The sequence below is a fragment of the Pterocles gutturalis genome, unplaced genomic scaffold (assembly GCF_000699245.1).
Source record: "Pterocles gutturalis isolate BGI_N339 unplaced genomic scaffold, ASM69924v1 Scaffold40853, whole genome shotgun sequence".
Lineage (NCBI taxonomy): Eukaryota > Metazoa > Chordata > Aves > Pterocliformes > Pteroclidae > Pterocles > Pterocles gutturalis.
Genome location: NW_010121888.1, coordinates 1 through 11,237, shown reverse-complemented (window position 1 = coordinate 11,237; position 11,237 = coordinate 1). Strand labels below are relative to the sequence as shown.

The 11,237-nt window shown below is 37.8% G+C and overlaps 1 protein-coding gene across 1 annotated transcript; it reads left to right on the top strand.

Moving 5' to 3' along the window:
* Window positions 1–116: 116 nt before the first annotated feature.
* Window positions 117–4,527, top strand: LOC104459282 (cytochrome c-type heme lyase). The gene is made up of 6 exons (XM_010077371.1): window positions 117–260; window positions 991–1,139; window positions 1,771–1,919; window positions 2,831–2,950; window positions 3,785–3,871; window positions 4,122–4,527. The coding sequence occupies exons 1-6, from the start codon at window positions 146–148 to the stop codon at window positions 4,318–4,320; spliced, it is 819 nt and encodes a 272-aa protein (XP_010075673.1). The 5' UTR covers window positions 117–145; the 3' UTR covers window positions 4,321–4,527.
* Window positions 4,528–11,237: the final 6,710 nt, after the last annotated feature.

Here is an 11,237-nt window from a genome sequence, read left to right as displayed (position 1 = left end):
GGTGGGTGTTCGTTACCTGAGCCGGTGTTATAATTTGCCATGCAGCAATGTATCAGTACTTATATTTGGCCGTGCGGTTTCGCATTACGGGTGTTTGCTTTTTTCTGTTTAGAAACTCGGTCTGAAAAGAGGGTGTGCGGAAGCCATGGGTCTGTCCGCCTCCTCCCCGGCCGCCGCGGGCCAGTCACCGAGTGCATCCCAGCAGCATCAGGCGGTGACTCCACCTTCAGAATGTCCCATGCATCAGGAAAAAATGAGGGGTAATTATTCTCGAGGCTTGAATGAAATAAACTCTTTTCGTGTAAAACAGAGTGAAAAAGAAAAAAAAAAAAAAAAACTTGAGTTTTTCATTAGCAAAAATAGCCACCAAGTTATCCTTCGTAAGAAGGATTTGGTTGTTCACCAGAACAGCACCCAAGCTGCTTTGTCTGTAGAGGCAGTAGGTGCTTGCTGTAGAACCTGTGCGTTGGTCCTGATTGTCATGTTTCACAGGGGTCCTGCAGATCTGTTCCCATCCAGTGGTGTACCCACAGAAGGTCAGGGAGGTGCAGGGGCCCCTGTGAAGATGGTAACTGGGAGCAGGTGGTTGTCAGTAGTGAACACGCATCTGGAAAAGGGCAGGAGAAGGGTGGTATAAGATGAATGCCTGGAGAAGGAGGACATCAGCTCTTCCGTTGACACAATCCACACATGTTGGATTAACATCGCTGTGGAAATTGTAGCTACAAACACCTCAGTACAGGGGCTAGCATGGGTTGGAGAATGAGCATGCAAGGACTACATAAGAATCTTGGATCTTACCGTGGTGCTGGGTCCTGAAATAGGCAGGAAAAAGAACAGTTAAAACTGTTGGAAAGCTTAGAAGAAAAAGCAAAATACCAGTTTGTATTTACATGAACTCTTCATTCAATGAACTGTTTCCCATCTCCTGCCATGTCTTAGTGTCATAATTTTGTAGCAAAATATATAGTATTTTTTCCTGTATTTCAGGTTGTCCAATGCACATGAAGTCTCCTGATCATAGAACTGAGAACACAAATGATGTTCCTGCACATCAAGAAAGAGCATATGAATTTGTAGCATGTCCGGTGAAGTCTGGTGCATCTCAAGTGAAAGATGACATAGATCCTAGCAATATGGTAACTTCTGCTTATTTTGTGTGCTTTCTTCAGTCTTGTTTCTCCTGAAATGTTATCCCCGAAATGTTATCCCCAAAATGTAAATAGTGATACTGTCTATCTAACAATTAAGATCTTTAAATTTTTAACACTGCTTTTTCTCATTTTGCGTGCAAATATTTATATAAAAAACATGTTACATCTTGTTTAACATTCTCTTCTTCAAATGTACATCTATATTTTTGGTAAAAGGTGTTTTTTCAGCTTGCAAATATCTTTTGCTGTGTATTTCTATTTGTTATTACATGCATGGTTTTTATGCTACGTGGGTGATTCTTAGGTTCTATGTAATAGTGGTGTGGGTGAGTTCTGATTCAGATCTCTCCAAAATTTCCTCTGATTTACAAAAAGGACTGCTGATTTGAAAGTTGAAGTTTAGGCAAAAGGGATGTTAGTCTTCAGATGACAAAGTTGTGCAAAGAGTTCTACTGCAAAAAGAGAAGGGTAATTTTAGTGGACTCGTGTAAAGGCTGAACTTTCATAACTTCTTGATCTTCGTAACAGCTTTAATTATGCTTTGATTTTTTCTCAAACACTGTAACATAAAAATAATTCCTACTCTAGTTTCTTGTTGATTCTCCTTGGTTTCTAGATGCCTCCTCCTAATCAGCAGCCATCCCCAGATCAACCATTTCCATTGTCAACTGTTAGAGAAGAATCTTCCATTCCTAGAGCACATTCTGACAAGAAATGGGTCTACCCTTCAGAGCAAATGTTCTGGAATGCTATGCTAAGAAAAGGGTAAATACACCATGAATCATCTTAGAAGTCGGTGCATAGGCATAGACAAACTTTGCATGGTTGCCAGCTTTCAACCTCAATCCATGCTGATCCTATAAACTGATAGTAAAAGTTCTGTGATTGTGAGAACAACTAACTTGACTTTGTAAGATTGCTAAAAATGTGAAAATTGTTTGAGAAGCAGATGTTTTCAGTCTTTACAAAAATTCAGTGTAGGCAAGATCTAACTGAATGGTAAATGTCTCCTGTGGCCTAAAAAACCTTCTGTGCTGCTGGTTCCTTATTCTTTTCTAATTATTTGTTTTGTGGTTCTCAAACAGATCAACTTTAAAGGCGGTTACTATTAAAACAATAGTAATTCTTTAATCTATGTATCAATATTATTCCTAAGACAATACATCATAAGCAGTCTGTGTTGAACACACAGATTTTGATCCTGTAAACACTTAAATGTGTTCAACGTTATGCTGTTTGAAAAGGAAGTATGCGTGTAGTCATGGTGCAGGATCAGAGAGATGAAAGGCATTTCTAAGTGTATGCAAAATGTGTTGAATACAAGGCTTCTGCTCATTAGGAATGCAAGTGGGATTTTTCTTAAGCATTTTTACGAATGCCATGGATGTGCTAATGTTTGCACACCCTGATAACTTTCTGATCCAGTTAAGCTGTTAATTTAGCTAACTAGAATTTGTGTATCTCTATGATGGTAACTTTGATAACTGTGCTTTTACACAGAAAATGAAGCAGTTCTCAAGATTCTTAAGCAGATGAGCCAGAAGTTTCCATACTTGCTTTGTGTCTTTGCTTAAAACCTTAAATCTGTTGATTCAGAAGCCCACCAGGCAAACTGAGGAAGGTAGAGTAGTTATGCCATAATGCTTGTAAACTGTTTTCAAATTCTTATTTTTTAGATGGAGGTGGAAAGATGATGACATAACAAGTGAAGATATGACCAACATTATTAAGATTCACAACCAAAATAATGAGCAAGCTTGGAAGGAGATTTTGAAATGGGAAGCTCTTCATGCTGTGTATGTACATATGAAATGAAAAGCAAATCCTTTGGTTTAACTCTTGCTTTTGTAATTCTCTGAAAGTAGAACGTCTCATTCGGTTTCGCAGAAATATTCTGGTGCTGATACGTCTCAAAAGTTATGGTCTCGTGGGAGCCTGCATTTTGATTAATATGGAAGAAGATTACCCAGAAGAGCTTAACTAGAACTGAATAATTATTATGTTGATAAAACCGATGAGCATTGTGGTGGTGTGTGTATAATGTAGATTTGGAGAAGTTAACTTATTATATCTATTTGGGAATTATTTAATTAAAATCTTCATGTTATGAAAAAGAAGATGTAAACTTAGATTAAGTGTGACTTTGTTTGTAAGTTTGCTTAACGTAAAGCAAACTGTGTCACTTGTTAGGTCAGTATAGTCCCTGTTCCTAGAAGAAACAGACTAGTTAAGCATTCTCTGTGTGGAAATTGTTCTCTGAAATTCCGTGACCTTTGTTACACATTAGTTTGGATTACGATTTTCTGTTCTTTAATGGTTTTCTGTTCTTTATTAAGTCTGTGGACTAGATTTGCTGAGAACTGCTCTGTTGATAAGATAGAACAATGGTGTGGAGCATATCAAAGGTACTTTATTATAACAGCAGTAAGTGCTGTCAGAAACTGCGGCACTTTTCAAACTAAAAAAAAAAAAAGCTGGTTTAGATAATTTGTAATTATTTTTTCAATGTTGCTCTTTCTCCTATTTGGTTTTTCTGTTACTAAAATAAATTACCATAGTGGTTTAAAAACTTAAAAAATAAGACTGTTTTAAAAGGTAAGAACTATTTTCTTTTTTAACTGTATGCACAGGGAATGTCCATGCGGACCATCACTGATGCGGTTTGGAGGCAAAGCAAAGGAGTATTCACCAAGAGCCAGAATACGTTCATGGATGGGGTATGTGGGCAGGAAAGGTCTTCCAGTGAGGTGGGGAGGGTAGGGAGACGTGTCTGAGAACATGGTGTAAAATTAATTTTAAGGTGTTTCAGAACTTGAATTGCAAGTTGTAATTACCAGAAGATAGAAATACTAGTGGGGACCTTATGCCAGTATCTGGATAAATAAATCTTAAATAGGGCTTCAACTCCCTCTCCCAGGTTCATAATACCCACCAAAATACTACGTGATCTGTTATGTGTCTTTCCAGATACGAACTTCCCTTTGACAGACATGACTGGATTGTTGACCGGTGTGGAAAAGAAGTACGATATGTTATTGATTACTATGATGGTGGAGCAGTAGATAAGAACTACCAGTTCACTATCCTGGATGTTCGACCTGCGTTTGACTCTCTTTCGGCTGTGTGGGACAGAATGAAGGTAGCTTGGTGGCGGTGGACTTCATAAATGCTCCTGTGGTGTGTACTCAAAAAGTAAACCACTTTCCTCCTAGGCTAAGTGAATGCTAGGACTTGAAATAGAAGTTTACTCAACTGTTGTTATTTTCATCATCACCACTGTTCTTTGGGGGTGGGAAGGGAGGATGGGGAAATCCGTTGTTAAGTACCCTAATGCTTTATGGTATTTTGAACGAAATAATAAAAGCTATAGTAGCAAAAGCATGTATCTTAGTTTTCTTAAGAGCTGGGAAATCTTTTTGTACTTTGTCAACAGTTTCTGTGTAAGCTTGCCTTTTCATTTCTGAAAAAGAGTGCTGCACCAAATACCTTACCAAATACCTTAGGTTTCTGATTCTGACTAGAGTTTTGAGTATTACTTAAACAGTGAAAACGGGAAATTTCATAAACAATTTCATATTGTTACAGTGTTTGGATAGTTAGATGATTAATAAAGGGTAAAAGATCTGGACTGTTTCAAACTACATGTTTTATTAACCATATAAAGCCACTTTACCTGTTTGAATATGGGCTTCCTCAGAAAACTTTAGTCAAGTTTATTCTGTTAAAGGATGTATAGTATAGTATGAGTATTTTTAAAGGTATGTTAAGTTGAAAATAAGAATATACTCATGTCTTAATTTGCAGTTTATCTTTGAACAGAAGAGCATCTGTTAGAAGCAGGAAATGAGTGTCAGTTACTTTTAAAACACCATTTCTAAAAGGAGGTAAAGTTGCTATTTAATGGCTATTTATTTGTGTATTTAAAAGGTTTGTTTTCTGATGTAAGAAAACTATTCTTTTAGTATTTTAATGTCTTTAATGTGTGTCTCGTAATGCATTCAAGACAGAATTAAGCCTTATTTAAAGAAACTAATGCAGTGCATCTGTATTTTGCATCTTGACTTCATCAGCTGTACTGTAGTGGTCTTTTTTATATAATACGGAATTGCACAAAGGTGTATGACTACGCAGTCAAGCACATTTCTCAGTAGTGATTATAGTGAGACATATTACAGATGTGTATATAACTTGGATAAAAGGGTATCAAAAGTGCCAAGAAATATGGTTGTTTCGAGAGTTTTCTTAGTGTGGTACGTGTTAATGCTGCGTGGCTTAAAGATTTGATTAGTGTTTGTGCTTAATAAGGGCAGCTAACTTTTTTTTTTAAGTTCCACTGTAGTAGCTTTAATTTTTTATTCCACTGTAATAGCTTTAAATTTGCATGGGTTGGTAAATTTCAGGTGCCACGTACCCCTAAATTTAAATTATTCCTCCTTTTCAGTATTTTGCTCTTGAGAATCAGTCCTCCATACAACACACAGGGAATTGAAGGAATAAGGTAGTATCACATTGTAGCTTCTAAAATGGGAGTGGCTTCATGAAACTTCACAACCTTAACTGGGAACCAGTTGTACATTCATTTTCTGAAAGTGGTTATTTTTGACCGACATTTGAAGTGGGGTTTTTTTTGGTTTTGTTTTTTTGGTTTTGTTTTTTTTTTTCCTGAGGTGAAAGCACCTCAGTTTTTCAGTCAAGTAACTTCCCATTTAGGAAAAAATTCTTCAGGGAAGCTTCCACACTTTAAGGTACTAATGGATGTGGTGAATGTTTCCCACTTCAGAGGCAGCTGTCCTGCATGATAGGAATAAATATTACCCAGGAGTCCAGAATCCTAAGAGAAAACCACACTCTTACCCCTATCTTCTTTCCTCATCCCTTTTTCACCTTTGTAGTGATTCATATAAATATATAAATGAAAAACAGTTCGGGGCAAAAAAAAATCCCTATCTGTGTAGACAGTGTATGTATGAGATACATGAGAAGTGTGTGAGCTTATATGAAGCATACCTGATAGTGAAAGCTGCTCCTCTCTGTTCTAACAGTAAAAACTGAGGCTTACTGCTTTTTGGGGTGGGTTTTTTGTTTATGTATACATTTGTTAACTTGATATATGCAGAATTCAGTATTTCTCACAACTAAATATGGAAACGGTAGGCCCATGTAGGGAGTGCTTCAGAAGCTTCAAAAGAAAGAGTTTGCTGTGTTGATTTTGGAAGTGTGACATTGAGTGCATTATGTACATTGTAATTGGTGCTAAATCTGGTGAAAGATGTCATGTGCCGTTTCGTGCATTGGCTGTCTTCTGTTAGTTCCATCTCACACAGATTCAAAATTGTTCTTTTCTGTGCTACTGTTAATGAAATGTACTACTTTGTCATCAAACAAAAAGGAGAATCAAATAAATATACTTTTCTTAACTGGTATTTGGTGATCATATTCTTAGCTGTAAGAATCATAAAGATGTGTCATATGAGATTATATCTGTTACAACTAATCATGTCTTTGAATGTATACTGCTCATTCATTTAGATGAATACAGAACCAAAACCAACCAAACCAGCAGCTCTCAGAATAAGAGCATGTGACAACAAATATATTAATCCTGAGTCTGGCTAACTTCTGAAGAGAGGAATGCAAGGATATATATATATATGTATATGTATATGTGTGTGTCTGTTAATAATCCTTGGTGTGTAAATGAAAATAATTCATTTCAACAAGCAGTAGGACTTAAGGAGGTAAACATGGAGTTTCCTCTTTTAGGTTTGGGTTACTTTCTGCACAATATTGGCAGTTTACTATTTCTCAGAAGATGGCTGTCAAAGGGATTAGAATTCTAATGTCAACTTGAAAAACGGTGATGGAAATTGATGTTTCTTACCTTTTGGGATGATGTTTTAACTGTAAAAGTATTGTTTAGGCTAGATTAAAGGTAATGTGTATGTGTGAGTATATGCATAAATACATACTTTATATCCTTTCTTTGTGAGTATAGAAGGTATTGAGCATTCATGAAGCTCAAAACAGTGAAGATGCATGCTGATCGGGCCCTTCAGGGAATTCTGCAGCAGCATCAGGTTCCCAGTCCCAGTCAGGCTGAAACAGAAGTTCAGAACCCAGTATCTCAAACCAGGTTAACCGTGTGCACATGCAAAAGGAAAAATGTGGACACTGTCACTAGAGGAGGGCTGCTTTTTAAATCAGTTGTGTATTTGGGTATCGAAAGTTCACTTCTGTTCCCCTTTACTGTGTTGAAGTCCTGCTTGACCTGTTGTGTTTGATTCCTGCAGTTAAGTGAGGAGAGCTCTCCTGGTCTGCAGCTGAATATGCATTCTTAGGGATATTGAGGTGCTCAGAAACTGCAATCTTTGCGACTGATGGAAAAGAACTCCGGCATAACGCTTCAGCTGTAATCAGGTCTCGGGTCATACGTGTGTAGTCAAGAGCAGTACTGATCTTTATCACCTGGAGCGGGAGACCATTCTGCATACAAACATCTGGTTTTGGCCCCTTGCCATTGCATCGCTTCAGGCAGCCGGTGACTGCCCTGTACTTCGGGTGCCTGGCACCACACTGCCAGGCTAGAGGGGCACTGAAAATGAGGCTGCTGCGCCTTCAGCACCCTCCCTACTCGGTAACGTTGGCTCGGCTCTCTGCTCTTCCCCAGTGTGTCCTGTTGGTGTATGGCCAACATGAGTGCCCGGTAATGAGCGTGCGATTCACAGGCTTGTCCTGGGATACCTGGAGCTTTGAAAAGGATCATAAATAGTCTGTCATCTTATGTACTCCCATTTTGTTCATTCAACTCTTGTGTCAAAGTGTGGGGGGATAACAGCTAATGTGCCAAAGTTCAAAAGATGGGGGCACAGATACTAAAGTTGCTGTAGCTCAGCGGTTAAAAATGAAGGGAACTGGTAAAGTAAGGAGCACTGCCTAATTTTTGGATTCTTACTGATGTTGTGGTTTTTATAGACGGTAGAAATGCCCCTTTCAAAACTGCCACTCCTTTACTTGTTAAAGAGATCTGTCCCCAACATTTACTGAATTAGATGACACTGTAATCCTTTGCCTGCCTTTTCTTACACCTGGAAGAAAAATCCATGTAGTAAGGTTCCACAAGCAGATGTACTTGATGTGGAAGATGAACTTATTTGGAGGATAACTCATAATGTTAGCTGTGCTTATGTCTTTAGTATCACACAGGTATCTTTACATACCTGCTTTTAAAAAATACACAGCATTTCTAGTTTTCAACATTTTTTTGGTAGGCAACTTCATACGTTTTTACTCTCACTAGAAGAAAATGTGTTTACTCTTCTATCTTATTTTGTACGAGGTAAATTGAAGGCAAAGATCTATATGCAGTGAATCAAGTAAGTGTTGATTCTCTTGGTAATGTTAGTAATAGTAGGAATCTGTGGTCATACTAGATACGGCATTTTGTAAAAAGCATCCTTTCTAGTTTGTACTAGATGATTAATCGCTTTTATGTGCATCTCCTTCAAGAAAAAATGGCTTGCCAACCTCCTAGAGAAAGAATCTTGAATTCTCTTATGAATGTGACAGCTGCATCTATTTGGTCTATGCTTCTTTTACATCAAATTGTATAGAAGCCTGTGGGCAGAGTGCTAGTCTTGACTCCAAACCTAAACATGTGGCCTTGAGCATGTGTGAAATAATGCATTATTTATCAGTGGTGGCTACTCACAACATGTCTGCATATTTGCAGCATAGGTGCATATTTTTGTGACTGGAGTCTGAATGAATCCAATTTTCAAAGGATAGTGTAAATTTATTGGAGGTATTGGGATTGTAATTAGACCACATTAAAAAATAAAAGAATGGTTTCTTGTGCTGACATTCAGTTTGGACCATAGCCTCTCTTACAAAATAGAAACCTTCACATTTGTTTTCAGCGTATTACGGCAAAAAAACCCCAGACTTAAGTGATGATTTTTGTTTTCCGATGCCAATTTTGTGGTAACTACAGAGAGTTTTAGCTATTTTTCTAACATGCTGCTTCTCTTGCCTCCAGCTTCTGAAGACTGTGACCCCATAAACCTCCTGTCTATAGAGATAACTAATGCTTTAATTGATCATTAGTAGACTTTCAAAATGAGTTTCCATCTGCCAAAAGACTAAGTGTCTTAGGGAATTGACTTAGAGCAGTTTGATGCATGGAGGATAAATGCAAGTGCCTTTAAAAAGTACTGCTAGACCACAAATCCTTGAAAAACTTGCTTCTAAAATACTTAAAGTAATAGAAAATATTTTTCCTCTGATTTTTTTTTTCTCGTCAGAGAAGCTTTTTTATATATCCATGAGAATTCATTAGCTCATTTTCAAAAACCAAAGAGCAAAACCTCATGAAAATGTTGAATTTAACCTTAGAACAAACATGCAAATTTTGACACCTTTAATTTGCAATGTAAATTTTTTGGTAAATGAATTTATTCCAACTTTAAGAAACACATGCTTTGGGCCAAAAAAATGACGAAAACTTCTACTAGCTGTACTTGGGAATACTGAGGAAAAACATCTCCACATTTTATCACAATTTTTCACAATTACAGGGGATGTTTCTTTCAGCTTATGCCTTTTAGCTTATTTTGGAGTGATTTTTATAGGTTTTCATGTTGCTTTCTCTTGGCCATTTTTGTATAAGCCACTTTTGGGAAAACTTTCACCATTGCGATAATACTTACAGTAGTTACTACAGAAATACTACAGAAATAGTGGCTTCTTTCTTAGGTATCTGAAAAATCAGTGCTATTTGACTCAGTTAAGTCCAGTTCTAGATGGTAAGAATGTGGCTCTGGCTGCATCGGAGCTGTCAGCGTTGCAGCAGAAAGTACAGGAGCTGCAGCAGTCATCCAGCAGTGCTGAGGGAAGCACGCGTTGCACAGGTTAGCCGTCACCCTTGGCTGTGGCCATGGGTTCCTCCTTTGTGTTTGTCTTGTGACCCTAAAATGGGCAACTACAGTGATTTTTAGATTCTTCACAGTGATCCTTTAACGCCTTCTAGAGTACATGCTTTTAGGACCGCTTGCAGTTGTGGTGCCAGGGCAGGAGATGGGTGGGCACGGAAATGATGGTAAAAAGATGTAGATGGATGTTCCAAACTGACATTGTTTTCCAAATGTCTGTTTATTCCCCGTTTCTTATTCACCCCTCTGGTTAGGGGAAAATGGATCTAAACACACTGTGTTATGTATAATCACTAGTGGCTGTCAACACAACCCCTAATTGATTGGGGCCATAATTATAGTGAGTGGAAAGCCAAGGATGCTACTTTTGCAAATAACACTGGGAAGATTAATCGTATGTACGTATGAAAGGTTGCATTCTGTTTGCCTTGTCAGGCAAAGTGGAAAATAGTGGTATCGTCAGTGGCATATCGATTTATGACAGGATGTTGGAGCTGGTTTAATATAGGCTGACTCTAAAACGCAAGATTTTTTTTTGAACTTTATTTGCCACATGTTGATGGGAAAGCATCCATCTAGAGAGATGAATGTGGCTAATGTTACTCTATCAAACACTGCAATGTTTGAAGAAATCATAGGAAAAAAAAAAGAAAAAAAAATTTACGCTTTAATAATAATGGAATATAAAGGCCAGATTGTAACGGTAGAAGTTCTTTTCAAATTTAAATATTTAGCATTTTCACTAGTCTGTGAATACAAGAAAATTTATTACATTAAGATGGAATTTAGATCTTTGACATGAAGCTGATATTTTCATAGTGTGAAAAATATCAAGCTGACATTATACTGTCTCACTCGATGACTTCCAAATGTCAGAGTGCAGTAACTTATTCATAGGGACCTCCCTGTCTGCTGATAGTGTCAATTTAAAAGACATTTACATCGACTTTTTTTTTTTTTAATTATTCAAACATGGAAAATGGAATATGCAAAGTGCACGAGGAGAAGGGGCGGGGGAAAGACCAGGGGCGAGAAAGTTCTTAATCATTGAATGAGGCACTTCTGAGGCTAATTTCCACCGAAGCCTTCTGACAGCTGCCCGGGCTCCACGTTGTTTGGTGCCGAGGGACTTTCCCGTCGCTGGCGCGGGTCGGGG

Coding starts and splice junctions, on each gene's coding strand:
- LOC104459282 (XM_010077371.1), top strand. CDS start 146: ATGGGTCTGTCCGCCTCCTCCCCGGCCGCCGCGGGCCAGTCACCGAGT. Junction 1,920..2,830: donor AATGCTATGCTAAGAAAAGG/GTAAATACACCA, acceptor CTTATTTTTTAG/ATGGAGGTGGAAAGATGATG. Junction 3,872..4,121: donor AGAATACGTTCATGGATGGG/GTATGTGGGCAG, acceptor GTGTCTTTCCAG/ATACGAACTTCCCTTTGACA.